General features: G+C 58.0%; 1 protein-coding gene across 1 annotated transcript; it reads left to right on the forward strand.

Annotated features, from left to right (window-relative positions):
- The first annotated feature begins 4266 nt into the window (after positions 1–4266).
- LOC142004719 (olfactory receptor 10A4-like) lies at positions 4267–5226 on the forward strand. Its single transcript, XM_074982384.1, has one exon. The coding sequence runs from the start codon at positions 4267–4269 to the stop codon at positions 5224–5226; it is 960 nt and encodes a 319-aa protein (XP_074838485.1).
- The last annotated feature ends 8083 nt before the right edge of the window (positions 5227–13309 follow it).

The raw sequence follows: 13309 nt of genomic DNA on the forward strand, positions 1-13309 counted from the left end.
AGCCCCAGCCTTAGCTCCTGGTTGTGAGGACCCTTGTCACAGGTCACAGGGAGGCCGTGCTCCTTGGTGCATGTGGGGGTCGGCCACGACACTGGGCCCAGGCCCAGGGTGAGTCAAGGGTGGAGGGATGACCTCAGCCTCAGTTTCTGGGGGGCTGGTCCGAGCCCCTGTTCAGGGGTGGGGTGACTGTGGGGTCTGGGACTGGGCAGCTGGGCTGGGCACAGCCCTGGTGTCAGCCAGGGGGCCAGGACCCAGCTCTGTGGGGAGAGAGGGGGCCGTGGGCTCTTGGGCTGGTCTTTGGTTGTGACTCAGACCTTGAGGTGAGCTGTGGGCGTAGACCAGGGTGTCCCGATCTAGGGGTCAGTCTGCAGACTCGCTGGCTCAGTGCTGAGTCTGACGTGTGTCGTCCCTCTTCTCGGTGCCCCTCCCTTCCATAGTGTGGGGAATCCTGGGATTTTGCCCACTGGCCCATGTCCAGGCATGTCCGAGCCCTGACCCTACTTTCAGTCAGGGCGAGAGAAGCTGCACAGCTCGTACAGTTTAAGAGGAGTTCTTGAACAGACGTAGCACAGTCAGACAGACACACTCTCTAAAATATACATGTAGAAAAGGAGATCGGATTTATGCGCTCACGACAGGCAGCAGACAGAACAAAGTAGGTAACTGAGCAACATCAACAAACCCACCAGCTCAGCTCTACGACCTAAAGAAAATAATAGCCTGTAAAATCTCCCCCTATTCTTGTGTCTAATCGTCTTCACAGGCTTGATGCACATCCAGCCTGGGCCAGTTCCTTCCGCCCCTTTGGCCTGAGCTCTTCCCAGCAGCCATCTTGGGTGGGGCTGCCAGGGAAAGCAGCTGACCAGGGTTTCCTCACTCTGCAATTGGGTGTGCACGAGGCGGGAGCCCTTTGGTCAGGGTTTGGCCCCTCCCAGTTTCTCCTGGGAAATGACAGCAATCGAAATGGGTTCCAGAGTCAGGTGACGGGTCACATGGCTTGGCAGCCATTCTGCTTGGGCTGACCCAGCCCCCCCCAGGCTGGTTCAGCTCTTTCACAGCTCGTTGTCTCTCCCCACTGGGCCACCAGCACTGTGGCCTCTGTCATCGCTGTCCCTTAAGGGTCAGGAGCGAGTATGACCCACAGCACCGTATAGGACATTGCAGATACAGAGCTCAATAGTCCTGATGTCAGCTACAAAAGTGACACATCGGTACCCAGGGGATAATTGTATTCAGCCAGTCACAGCCGGCCCAAGGACACCTCACCTGACCCACCCTGCCTACAGCGGACCTCAGCTGTGTCATGTCCCCATCACTGGCACATTTTCATTCACCACATGGAATGTCCCGTCACACCCACCACCTCTCTGACTGCAGCACATGGCTCCCGAGCACCACCAGCTCCCAGTGTTTGTCCGAATACTCTGGGAGCTCACCCTGATTCTGGTCTTGCTGCAAACTGACTGGAACCAAAGGGACCCATCGCTCCGACGGCTCTGGGCTTTGAGTCTGCTCCTCCAGAAGGGACATGGGCGCCATGGAGAGGGCAGTGGGGTCTGGGAGTGAGAACTCCTGGGGTCTGGTCTCATCTCTGGCAGAGGAGTGGAGTGTAATGGTTAGAGCAGGTGGGACTGGAAGTCGGAGCTCCTGGGTTCTCATTATGGCCCTGAGACAAGCGTGGGGCCCACAGTCTGAGCATCTGGGGGTCAGGAGCCCCTGAGTGTTGTTCTGGCCTCGGCCACTGACTCTGTGTGTTGTGTTGTATCTCACAGATCGTTCCTTCTTCTCATCAAAAACGGTGTCGCACAATTCACCCCAGCCAGTAAATCCCAGGGTGATCTTCATTGGGAAACACACACGGAGATGAAGATCGAATCCCCATGGAATGATGGGCCTGATGACTTGTGTTTGTCTGAGGCTCTGTTACTCTTCCTGCGAGATTCATTACAGGAACTTTCCACTGGGGAATTGGCCCTAGAACCCAGTGAATATAACATAAAAACACCAGTTTTCCTCAAAGGTGCAGTGTGCAGCCAGGAGATGCAACTGCACAGGCTGCACTAGGTCATTGAATCCACAAGCCGCGAAGTCACCAGTGTCCATCGGCGTTTTCTCCCACTCTGGAACTGCAGCAAACACGAGTCACTGGTATTTTCAATTGAATTTTTTCTCCATTGCTAGAGAACCTCAGTGTGTGTCTGAGCACAAGGACTGTCTTACTGTGTTCACATCTATCTGTCTATCTCCATACACCGTATCTACCTGTCTATCTATCTATCTATCTGTTCAAATCCACCTGGCGGTCTGCCTTCTCCTGTATCATTTGAGCTCCTGCTCTCTGGATCTGTCCATCAGCATTTAGTGAATCTCACACTCATTGGTGCGGATAAAAGGTTAACTTCATCCCCAAGGTGCTATTTGCACGAGGTGAAGTTCTGGCCCAGGGCTCCTGTTGTGCCCACCAGAGTGACAGGTGAGCACCAGACATCCCCAGATTCCAGCCAATAGTTTTGTTGTGATGATTGTTTTCTCCTGTCTCTCGTCTTTACTCCCATTTGTTCCCCAACCCTCATCAGCGTCCAGTGAATCAAAATGTATTTCTCAAGGTGTGTGTTGTGTTTAGATCTGAATATTGTCGGCCAGGTGGGCTCTGCCTGATCTCTTCCCATCAGAGTAAATGATCCACACCTGGGGCCAAGTGTTATGTTCCTTTTGGCTGAATTTATCTGAACCTTCTCTCCGCATAACGGCTGCTTCTTCTGATTTCCTTCAGTCCTTGAAAATCTCTGACAATATCACTCCACTGCCAGTGACAAAAAAACCCTGTACGGACCTTATTGCTAATGGTGAGTGAATTGCTGCATTTAGTTGAAGCTGTTCCCAATGTCAGCCCAGCTACATATCAAAATGCCGTCAGCACCAACGAGTCCAACTCTATTGATGTTTTCCAGACGCGGCTGGAAGTTGTTCAATTTCCCACTTCATTTCACACGAGGTCTTCCACACTGGAATTACATCTTTTGCGCTTTCCACTTTTCCAACTGATTTCCTGTGAAAGTAAATATTGGTACACGGGATTTTGCTGCGTGATCGAAATTCCCTTTCTCAGCCAGTTCTGTATGTGCTGCCGTCAGCATGCTGATGGAAACCCTGACAAATGGCCATTAGGTCCCCTGAAGTAGCTCTTAACAGAGAGAGAAAATTCCCACTGCTTCTCCAGGGGTCTGTATTTGGAGCATATCATTGGTTTTCGTTTTGGGGTTTTCTCGGCAGGACGCTTAGCACAGTGCTCCACCTGACACTCCTTAGGCTTTTGGTTTTAGTTTTCTCTCTGTGATTCTGTGTGTGTGTGTGTGTGTGTGTGTGTGTGTGCGCACTAACCCCCATAACGGGTGCAAAGGGGTGGTGGGGTAAGCAGTTTCCTCTGTGTGTGCGTTTTTGTGTGTAGAGAGTATGCATTTTCCTGGAAAAAGGTGCTTTGGTCGTGACAGAGTTTGAGATATCAGGAGACCTTAACTTCCATTTCTGGAAGTTCACTGACTGCGCAACCTCAGACTCTTCTCTCGGTCTCTCCCAATTTCCCATGTTGTAGCCCACTGTGATTTCGTGTGTTGCTTTTCAGAGCCCCATGGGGAAGGTGCTAAAGGTCTGCAAAGTGTGAGGTGTGTTAACTCTCATTTGTATTTGAACTCTGTCACTTCAGATCTTATGAAGTTCCTTGTCAAGGAGCTGTGAAGTCAAACATTCATGGAAAATGTCTTCTACATTGGAGACTCCTCCTTTTTGCAGATTTCTGTCCAGCCAGGAGGTAGAACAAGGACCTGCATATGGTGCTGCTCAGCACAGCTCTACTTCTGCTCACTGAGCTGTTAAGATTTACTCCAGATAAAGAAATGGCCCAGTGTCCTTTTGTGTATATTGAGAGGAACAAATGTGTTCTGGAAGCTTCTTCAGTAAAGGCAGAAATTATTTATATTCTCCTTTAATGCTAAGGAAGAGTGTCACAGTACAGAAAGAATAAAAAATCCAGTTGTTCTCAACATTCATGGTGCTTGTCGTTTGTCAAAGGTCTTCAGGCATGTTGGGCTCAGGAGTTTACCTCACTTATGCAAGTTGAAAGGACAGAACTGTTCTGGTGACTGAGAAATAAGTAAGATTTTTTTTTCACTCCTTGAGAAATTCTGTTTGTGGAAAATGGCTTTAGCTTGAGATTCCCAAAGAAAGAAAGAACGAAAGAAAGAAATGTCTTTTCTGTCACCCCTACAGATGACCTGTTCTGTGAGAATCCCTGATAGGAATGAGACAATCTCCGATGTGTTCATCCTGGTGGGGTTTTCATATCTTAACAAGCTGCAAATCCTTCTCTTTCTGGTGCTTCTAGTCATCTACTTGGCCACCCTGTTGGGGAACCTGCTGGTTATCCTGCTTATAAAAATAACTCCCTCCCTCCACACACCTATGTATTTCTTCCTGGTGAATCTGTCATACTTGGAAATTTGCTTTACTACGAGTATGGTCCCTCAGCTGCTGATTCATCTCCTGGTGGAGGAAAAGACCATCTCCATTGCAGGCTGTGCAGCCCAGATGTACGTCTTCACCATCATGGGCCTTATGGAATGCTGCCTCCTCGCAGCCATGGCCTATGACCGCTACGTGGCCATATGTCACCCCTTGCACTACACGACCATCATGCGTGGTCTGGTATGTGCACAGCTTGTGTGTGCTTCATGGTTCATCGGAATCTCGGTGGAAGTAGCTCAGACCACGTGGATCTTTAGCCTGCCCTTCTGTGGCTCCAACCGCATCCACCACTTCTTCTGTGACATCCCACCAATGTTGAAGATGGCATGTGCCGACACCTCCAAAAATGAGATTATGGTATTTACTGTGTCAGTTGTGTTCATCCTGGGCCCTTTCTTGTTGATCCTCCTGTCCTACATCTGCATTTTCTCCACTATCCTCAAGCTGCCATCGGCAGAGGGAAGGCAAAAAGCCTTCTCCACATGCTCCTCCCACCTCACCGTGGTGACTGTGTTCTATGGAACGGCCCTCATCACCTACCTGCTGCCCAAGTCTAGCTCCAGCCTGGAGAGTGATCAAATGATTTCCCTGATGAACACAATTGTCTCCCCAGTGCTGAACCCCATAATATACACTCTGAGGAACAAAGAGGTGAAGGGAGCCTTCCGGAGAGCTGTAGAGAAGAGCATCTTTGCACACAGCTAGTGAACTACTAGATTTTCTGCCAGTGTGTAACAATATTGCACCAAATGCCCCTGGAAATAGCACATATTTGTATATTTAGCTCATCAAATACATTTCTATATTCCTAGAATGAGAAACAGCACTCTTTGCTTGTCTGCCGACATCTCTGGCCTCATAGGATAAACACCAAATTTAAATCTATCCCTACTCAGCCTGTAATTAACTAAACGCCTTTGTTCCTAAATACCTGTATATATTATGTGCGTGTCTGTGTGTCGATCAGTGACTCCGTATGTCAACGTCTCTGTGAGTCCATTTGTACAAGAACTCCTCATAAACCTTAAGAGCTAGGACCCCCAAATTACCGTAACTGAAACCAAGCTCAGGGTTTGGTCATGCCAGGAAAAAATAAGTGCCTGAAATCTGATGGTTTTCCAGAACATGGAAAGGGAGGGCCACAGAGAGGATGGACGACATACTTCAAACTCAGCACTCAGTGGATCTATCTCTCCATCTCTCCTTTGCTACCTCCCATCCCAGCGCACCACAGGGGGAGCCTTGTTGCCCCCTAATAACTAGCTCTCAGTTGCTGGGACAGGGCAATGACCCTGCCCCTCCCCCCCAGCTCTCCACAGGCTGGGCACAAGATACTCAGCTCCCCATCCTCCCAATTGAGGCTGCGGCCTGTCCCCATCCCACTCCCCTCTCCAGAGCTCCCAAAAGCAGGTGCTGGTGCCGTGGGCCCAAGCCCTTCCCCCAGTGACCATGGCCCAGCCTGTCCTCCCTGCCCCCACCTGGAGTCCAGCCCTGGTCCCCAAGAGCACCTTGCAGCTGGGGCCAAGACTGCTCCCCCAGAGCTGGCCCTGTGGTGGGACTCCTCACTCCCACCCCCCACGGCAGCTCTGCTCCTACAGCTGTTGCTGGTCCCTCTCCTGAGGGACGTCGAGGCCTGGCAGGGTTGGGCACAACCCCAGCGAGGGGAGGCAGAGGGCCACAGTGCAGAGCCCAGCCCCGGTCCCAGCCCCTGCTGTGTGTGGGGGGGTGGCAGCCATGCAGCCAGGGCTGGGACCCAGCCTGAACGCCCAGGGAGGGTTGAGGAGGTCAGTCCTGATCCCCACCAGTGTGACCCTCCCACGTGCTGGGTGCAGTTCACTGTCCCAGGGAGCGGCACCGAGCCCCTTACACAGAGAACAAATGAGCCTCCTCTGCAGCCATAGCTGGGCGCCAGCTGGCTCTGAGCTCAGCCTGTGGAGGCTCCCGCACTGAGCTCCCGAGGGCCCAGGTGCGAGTCTCCTAGGGGCAGGTCCACTGCAACAGCTCTGGTGGGGGTGGCCTTGGCCCCAGCTGCAGGGAACTGCGGGGAGGGAGGGGGCAGCTCACAGCTCTGATGGGGGAGGGGAAGCTGGGAGAGTGGGGGGGCAGCTCACAGCTCTGATGGGGGAGGGGAAGCTGGGAGAGTGGGGGGGCAGCTCACAGCTCTGATGTGGGAGGGGATGCTGGGAAAGTGGGGGGGCAGCTCACAGCTCTGATGGGGGAGGGGAAGCTGGGAGAGTGGGGGGGCACCTCACAGCCCTGATGGGGGAGGGGAAGCTGGGAGAGTGGGGGGGGCAGGTCACAGCCCTGATGGGGGAGGGGAAGCTGGGAGAGTGGGGGGGGCACCTCACAGCCCTGATGGGGGAGGGGAAGCTGGGAGAGTGGGGGGGCAGCTCACAGCTCTGATGTGGGAGGGGATGCTGGGAAAGTGGGGGGGCAGCTCACAGCTCTGATGGGGGAGGGGATGCTGGGAGAGTGGGGGGGCAGCTCACAGCTCTGATGGGGGAGGGGAAGCTGGGAGAGTGGGGGGGGCAGCTCACAGCCCTGATTGGGGAGGGGATGCTGGGAGAGTGGGGGGGGCAGGTCACAGCCCTGATGGGGGAGGAGATGCTGGGAGAAGGGGGGGGGGCACCTCACAGCCCTGTTGGGGGAGGGGATGCTGGGACATTCAGGGGTGACAGCTCACAGCTCTGATGGGGAGGGGATGGTGGGAGAGTGGGGGGGCACCTCCCAGCTCTGATGGGGGAGGGGAAGCTGGGACATTCGGGGGTGACAGCTCACAGCACTTCCCCAAGAGCTGGGGCTGGCCAGAATGACACCCCCTCCCCGCCAAGAGCTCCCCCTGCAGCAGGGCCAGGCCCAGAGCTGGAGCTCAGTCCTGACCCTAATGATCCCCCCGACCTGATGTGGGGGATGACCCCCATGGTCCCCTCCCCCCAGCTCACCCTGGGGCCAGGCCCAGTGCTGTAGGCTGGCCCATGGCCCACCTGCCAGCTCTGGCAGGCACCAGCCCCCCATCCTGAGATGCAGCTGGACCCCTCACCCTAGGACTGGGTCTGGAGCTGTGGCCTGGTCCTGGTCCCCTTGGTGCCTCATTCCCACTCTCAGCTCACCCCAGAGCCTGGCCCAGCCATGGCCACCCCACCCTGAAGCTGTGGCCAGCTCCCCACCTGCACAGCTGGGGCTGGGGCTGGCCCCCCAGCTCACCTCAGGGCTGGGCCGATAGCTCCCCCACCTCGGCCCCACAGCACCTTCCTCCCAGATCCCCGACGGGGCAGCATCGTGGTCCAGCCCGGCCCCACACCCCAGAGCTAGGGCTGGGCCTGGCCTCCCCAGCTCACCTGCTGCTGGGCCCGGCGCTGTGGACCAGCCCAAGCCCCCAAGGCCCATCCTTCTCCCCTCCCACTCTGAACCTGGGGCCACCCCCTTCCCCCGGCGCTGTGCCTGTGACTTCCAGCCCACCCCAGGGTCAGGTCCAGTTCAGCAGCCCAGGCCTGGCTCCCACAGACCCCTGCACTGGAGCTGGTGGGGCTGAGGTTGTCCTCCCAGCCTGGCTCATCCTGAGGCTGGGCCCGGAGCCATGGCCTCCCCAGAGCCCAGCCACCTCCGGACTGTGAAGAGCACTTCCCCCAGGAGCTGAGGCCGGGGCTGCAGGAGCCAGCCTGTCCAGCCCTCCTCCCCAGAGCTGCTGGGGCAGGAGCCATGGATCCCGAGGAGAGGCCAGGACTGAGCAGCACAACCCCGACCCCTCAGGGACCAGCTCCACCTTCATCTCTGCAGCCGTCCCTGGTAACCCCCCGAGACCGACAGCCCCCTTCCCTGAGCCCCATGATGTGCCACCCGCATCTTCTGACCGAACCTCCTGCTACACACACCGAACCCTCTGCTCTGAGCCCTCCACCCCCTGCCCTCACTCCACCGCCAGCCACCCTTGCCTGACCCCACACCTGGTCTTCACCCCCACCTCCTACCATGACCACCCCGGCACACACACGCCGAACCCCGTGCCAACATTGCAAGCAAACAAGAATGAGGAACACAGAGCAACTCGATGGCTTACTCTCAGGCCTTTATTACGGCAAACTTCTTCTTTCCCTTGTCTTCCAAAACTGCAGTCATTGACAGAAACCGCCTACGTCTTCCAAACAAGGAAAATAAACCTTACCTGACTTACACGCGCGAGCAACACTGTGTAAACTTGCGAGGGTGAGGATAGATAGATAGATAGATAGATACGGTGTATGGGGATAGATAGGTAGATAGATAGATATGGTGTATGGAGATAGATGGCTAGATAGACAGATAGATGATAGATAGATAGATAGATACGGTGTATGGGGCTAGATAGATAGATACAGTGTTTGGGGATAGACAGATAGATAGATAGATAGATAGATACGGTGTATGGGGATAGATAGATAGATACGGTGTATGGGGATAGATAGATAGATACGGTGTATGGGGATAGATAGATAGATAGATAGATATGGTGTATGGAGATAGATGGCTAGATAGACAGATAGATGATAGATAGATAGATAGATACGGTGTATGGGGATAGATAGATAGATAGATAGATACAGTGTATGGGGATAGATAGATAGATAGATAGACGAACCCTTTGTCACTCATGGTAAGTATCAATAGATATGGAGCCAGAGAGCAAATCCAAGGGTGGTTATGTAATCTGGAAGGGGTAAGCCCAGAGGAGGAGGGGGGGATCTGGATGGGGGAAGGTTATGGGTTCTAGGGTGGAACATTGATTAGAGGGGGAGTAGGGGTGGGAGTGGAGGGGGGAGCCAGGGTAGGAGCAGGGGCCGGGCCGGGAGCGGAGGGGATGTCAGGAGGGGGGACTTCCACAGGCGGTGGAAGAAGAGTTGGGGTTAAGGGCAAGGTGCCCATGCACTCGGCGGTGGGCACCAACGGGGCCGGGGGATGGTGTTGGAGTCCTCACGTCCAAGAGGGGAAGGGAGGCATAAGGGGAACACTAGTTCTCCTGGGGCATCCAGGGGCTGGCCGACCCCCCGCAGGCAGGTCATCCCCAATTGCGGGGGGGCACACCCTGCAACGTCCCAGAGCAGGGAGGGGTGGCAGTTAGAGGGGTGCTGGTGGGCGGGGAGAAGGGGAGCGAGGGGAGTGGGGAGTAGATGGATGGCCTGCAGGCCTCCAGTAGAAGGCCGTCTGTGTCCAGGGATGCTGGGGTGAGACCCAGGGCCTCGATCTCCTGCGAGAGTAGGGCAAGGCCGAGGCTCACCTCCTCCGGATGCTCTGCAGCAGCGAGCTGGGCAGAGGCCGGAGGGCTGTTGGAGGAGGGCAAGTGGACAACGGAGGCCGTCTCCACTTTTGGAGGCTCTGGCTCCAAGGCAGAAGGGGTGGTGTCCTTTATGGCTGCCGCAGCAGCCTCAATCACCCCCAACAGGTGGTCAGTGGCCCGAGGTTCGGCAGGTGGACTGGGGCTAATGGCCCTTTTAGGTGCTTTGCGGGGCACCTCCACCCTGTCCTCCGACGGGGTGGGGTGCCAGGAGCGCGCACTCCTTTTTTTTCTTTTTCCCCCCACCAGCACCCAGTCCTCCGAGGAGGTGGGCTGGGCGGCAGAGGAGGAAGGGCCGGGGGCTGAGGCAGCGAGGAGGGACGGAGGGAGGGAAAGAGGGGCCGGGACAGCAGGGAGAAGGGACGGCCCGCCCTGGGGTGGGCCCTGCCCAGGTCCTGCTGCCGGCCCTGCCTCCCTCTCCTCCGTGGGCCCGGCTCTTATGCCCGCTTGGGCACCGGCGCCCGCTGCTTCCTGCCCGGCACCATGTGATCGGGTGCCCTCCGATGCCCGAGCGGTGATGGTTCCGTCCGGGGTGAGAGAAGGAGGGACGGTCCCAGGGCCTCTCGCAGTCGGGGCGCCGCCGGTCTCATGGCTGGCACCGCCCGGGTCAGAGGAGGTTCTGGGCTCCTCTTCGTGCCGGGCCAGGGGGCAATCCCTCCAGACATACCCCACCGCCCGGCGCACAAAGCATTGGGCCTCCCCCAGAGTATAAAAGACCTGGTACTGGGCCCCTTGATAGGGCACCAGTATAGCCCCCTCCTGGGCTACCCTGCCCGGTGCTGCCGCCGGCGGCAGTTGGACACGGGCCTGCCGGCGGAAGGAAAGCACATGCCGGAGGGTGGGGTCCTTGCAGCCTAGCGGGAGGGGGCTCAGGACCGACAGAGGCCAGCCCAGGGCGGTAAGAAAAGGCAGAAGGGCGGAGTTGGGGAGGAAGGGTGGGACAGAAGAGAAGACCACCCGCACGCCCAGGTCTTTGAGCGGCTCCAGGGGCACGTGAACGCCCCCGACCGCCAGGCCCCTCTCCACCGCCTCCTGGGCGGCGACCTCCGAAGCCAGGAAGATGACGATCTTCCTGAACATCCGGGAGGCCGCCACCACGGCCGCGGGCCCCACCACCCGTGCCAACGCCCACACGTAGGTTTCCACGTGGGGCGAGGCAGCCACTAGCAGGCGGTGGACCCCGTGCCTCCTGGTGAGCGCGGGGAAGGGGCTGCGACCATTGGGGGTGGAAGTCCTGGAGGAGGCGGAGGGAGCAGCGTGCGAGGCAGTGGCTGCCCCCTGGGAGTACGACCTGGGGGCCGAGGTGTCGGGGCCCCCAGGAGCGGTGGAGGAAGCAGGGGGGAGGGAAGAAGGGGAGGCTGCAGGAGGTGTTCGGGCAGCCGGGGTGAGAGTCCCCTGCCACGGGAGGTTTGGCCTTCCGGGCTGGGCTCTTGCCTTTCTTTTTCCCCTGGCCCTTCCTACCCCTTCGGGGGGTTGGGTTCGGGGTGGGGTGGCCGGAGGGTGCCTCAGCCGGGGTGGCAGGAGCCCCAGAGCCTACGCCCGCACCCTCAGCCGACGAGATGGCGAGGACCCCGGCAGCCCTGGATGAGGGGGCTGCCATTTGAGAGGTGGGAGGAAGACCAGTGAAGGGGGGGAAGGGGGGTGTCACCGGGCGACTCCCCCCAGTGGGCACGGTGGCCATGATGAGGGGTATCGGGCGAAGGGGATTTATTGAGGGTGGGGACCTCGAGGAAAGAGCGGGGGAGGGGAGAAATGCAGGAGGGGGTGGGAGGAAGTGTCTGCCCCTCCCCCACCCGCCAAGCTGAGGACCCGGCCAGGTGGGGGCGGGGCAGGAGGAGGGAGGGAGGAAAGGGAGGTGCAAGGGGGCCACAACTCCCAGCACAGGGTGGTAAGCGGCTCCTGCGACTGCGCTGGGATGGGGGTGGGGGGGTACGATATGTGTAAGTGGGGGGGGTGAGTGAGTGGAAGGGGAGGGGCTCTGGCACCTAACAGAAGAAAAAGGGGGGGAAACGTGGGCACAAAAAGGGGGGGCCAAGATGGAAGGGTGGTGAAGCCAACCAAAGGGGGGGGTTGGGGGAAGGGTGGGCCCACGCATGCCTGAGGGTGGGCCCACAGCAGCCGCTGCAGAGCCCCACAGGTGCAGGAAGGAGGAGGGGGCAGGTGGTTTGGGGGGCCCAGATGGGGAGGGCCCCGGCGGCAGCTGGGTATGGGGGGGGTGGTGGCTGCAGGGGTGGGGCAGGGACCACACCCTAACACCCCACCCCCAGCTATGCAGCCTCCCCTCTGGAGCCCCGGTAGGGAGGGGCCCCACCCAAACTCACCCCCCCCAGCCACTCCACAGCAAGCTGTGGGGGAAGCCCAGCGGCTGCCCAAGAAAGCCCCTCACCTCCTCCGGAGCAGTGAGGATGCAGCAGCCAGTGGATGGAGAGGTGGCCCCGAGTAGAGGGCCAGCAGAGTCCCCCCCCAGAAGATGGAAGGGGGGTACCCCCTCCCCGCCAAGAGGCAGGGCAGCAGGAGACCCCCACACACCACCCACGCAGCAGGGCCAGAAGAAGCTAGCTGGGGGCGTGGGGTGAGGGGGAGACGTAAGCAGCCTGCCTAAGGCAGGGAAGAGAAGCTGGCCCAGAAAGGGGCCAAAAGACAGCCCCAGGGGGGCCTGAAGCAGCCAAAGGCTGCCCACCCCCAGCACCTCACCTCCCAACCGCGGGCTCCCCAGGTGGGATCCCCACGGCAGCCCTGCAGCCTGGAGGAGAGAGCGTTTCTGTTCCCTGTCTAGGCCCAGGCCCTCAGTGGTCAGAGGGGCCCTCTGCTCCCTGTAAAAGGCTGCCCATCGGGTAGCAGGGGAGGTTCGGGAAGGCGCTACCGGAGGAGCACAGAGCAAGAGCAAGAGCAAGAGCAAGAGCAGAGCGAGAAGGTAGCACGGGGAAGCGGTGGGCGAAGTGGCCCAGGGTGAGGCTACCCCTTTGGGGCAGGGGTGAAGGCCCTGCCAGTTGCCTCTTGTCCTTGTAGGGACCCGGGGCTGGAGTCCAGGGTAGAGGGTGGGTCTGGACTCCCCCGACCCTTCCCCAGAGGGATCACTCTCCTGGAGCAGGCGCGGGCCTGCAAGGGGACTGCTGGTATTCTCCCCACTCGGGACGTGCCTATGAGGAGGATGTCTCGCTCGACGGAGACCCCTGCCTTTGGAAAGGCCTGGGCAAAAAGGGGGCCTCCGTGAGTCTCTGAGTCAGCATAGGACTGCCAGGGAGCGCAGGGACCCACAGGGGCTGACAAGGGACTTTGTCACTGTATATATATATATATATATGTATGTGCCAACAAACATATTCTGGTCAGTATCACTGCAGTTATAGATGTTTTAATGTTTCCATTGCTTTGCGAAAGGGTATGAAAGAACCGGATGTTTCACACGGAAGGACACTAGGCACCCTCCATGGACGCCCGTGTTTTTGTTTACCCAACTACTGGAAACAAAACATCCTC

This window comes from Carettochelys insculpta, chromosome 32 (assembly GCF_033958435.1).
Source record: "Carettochelys insculpta isolate YL-2023 chromosome 32, ASM3395843v1, whole genome shotgun sequence".
Lineage (NCBI taxonomy): Eukaryota > Metazoa > Chordata > Testudines > Carettochelyidae > Carettochelys > Carettochelys insculpta.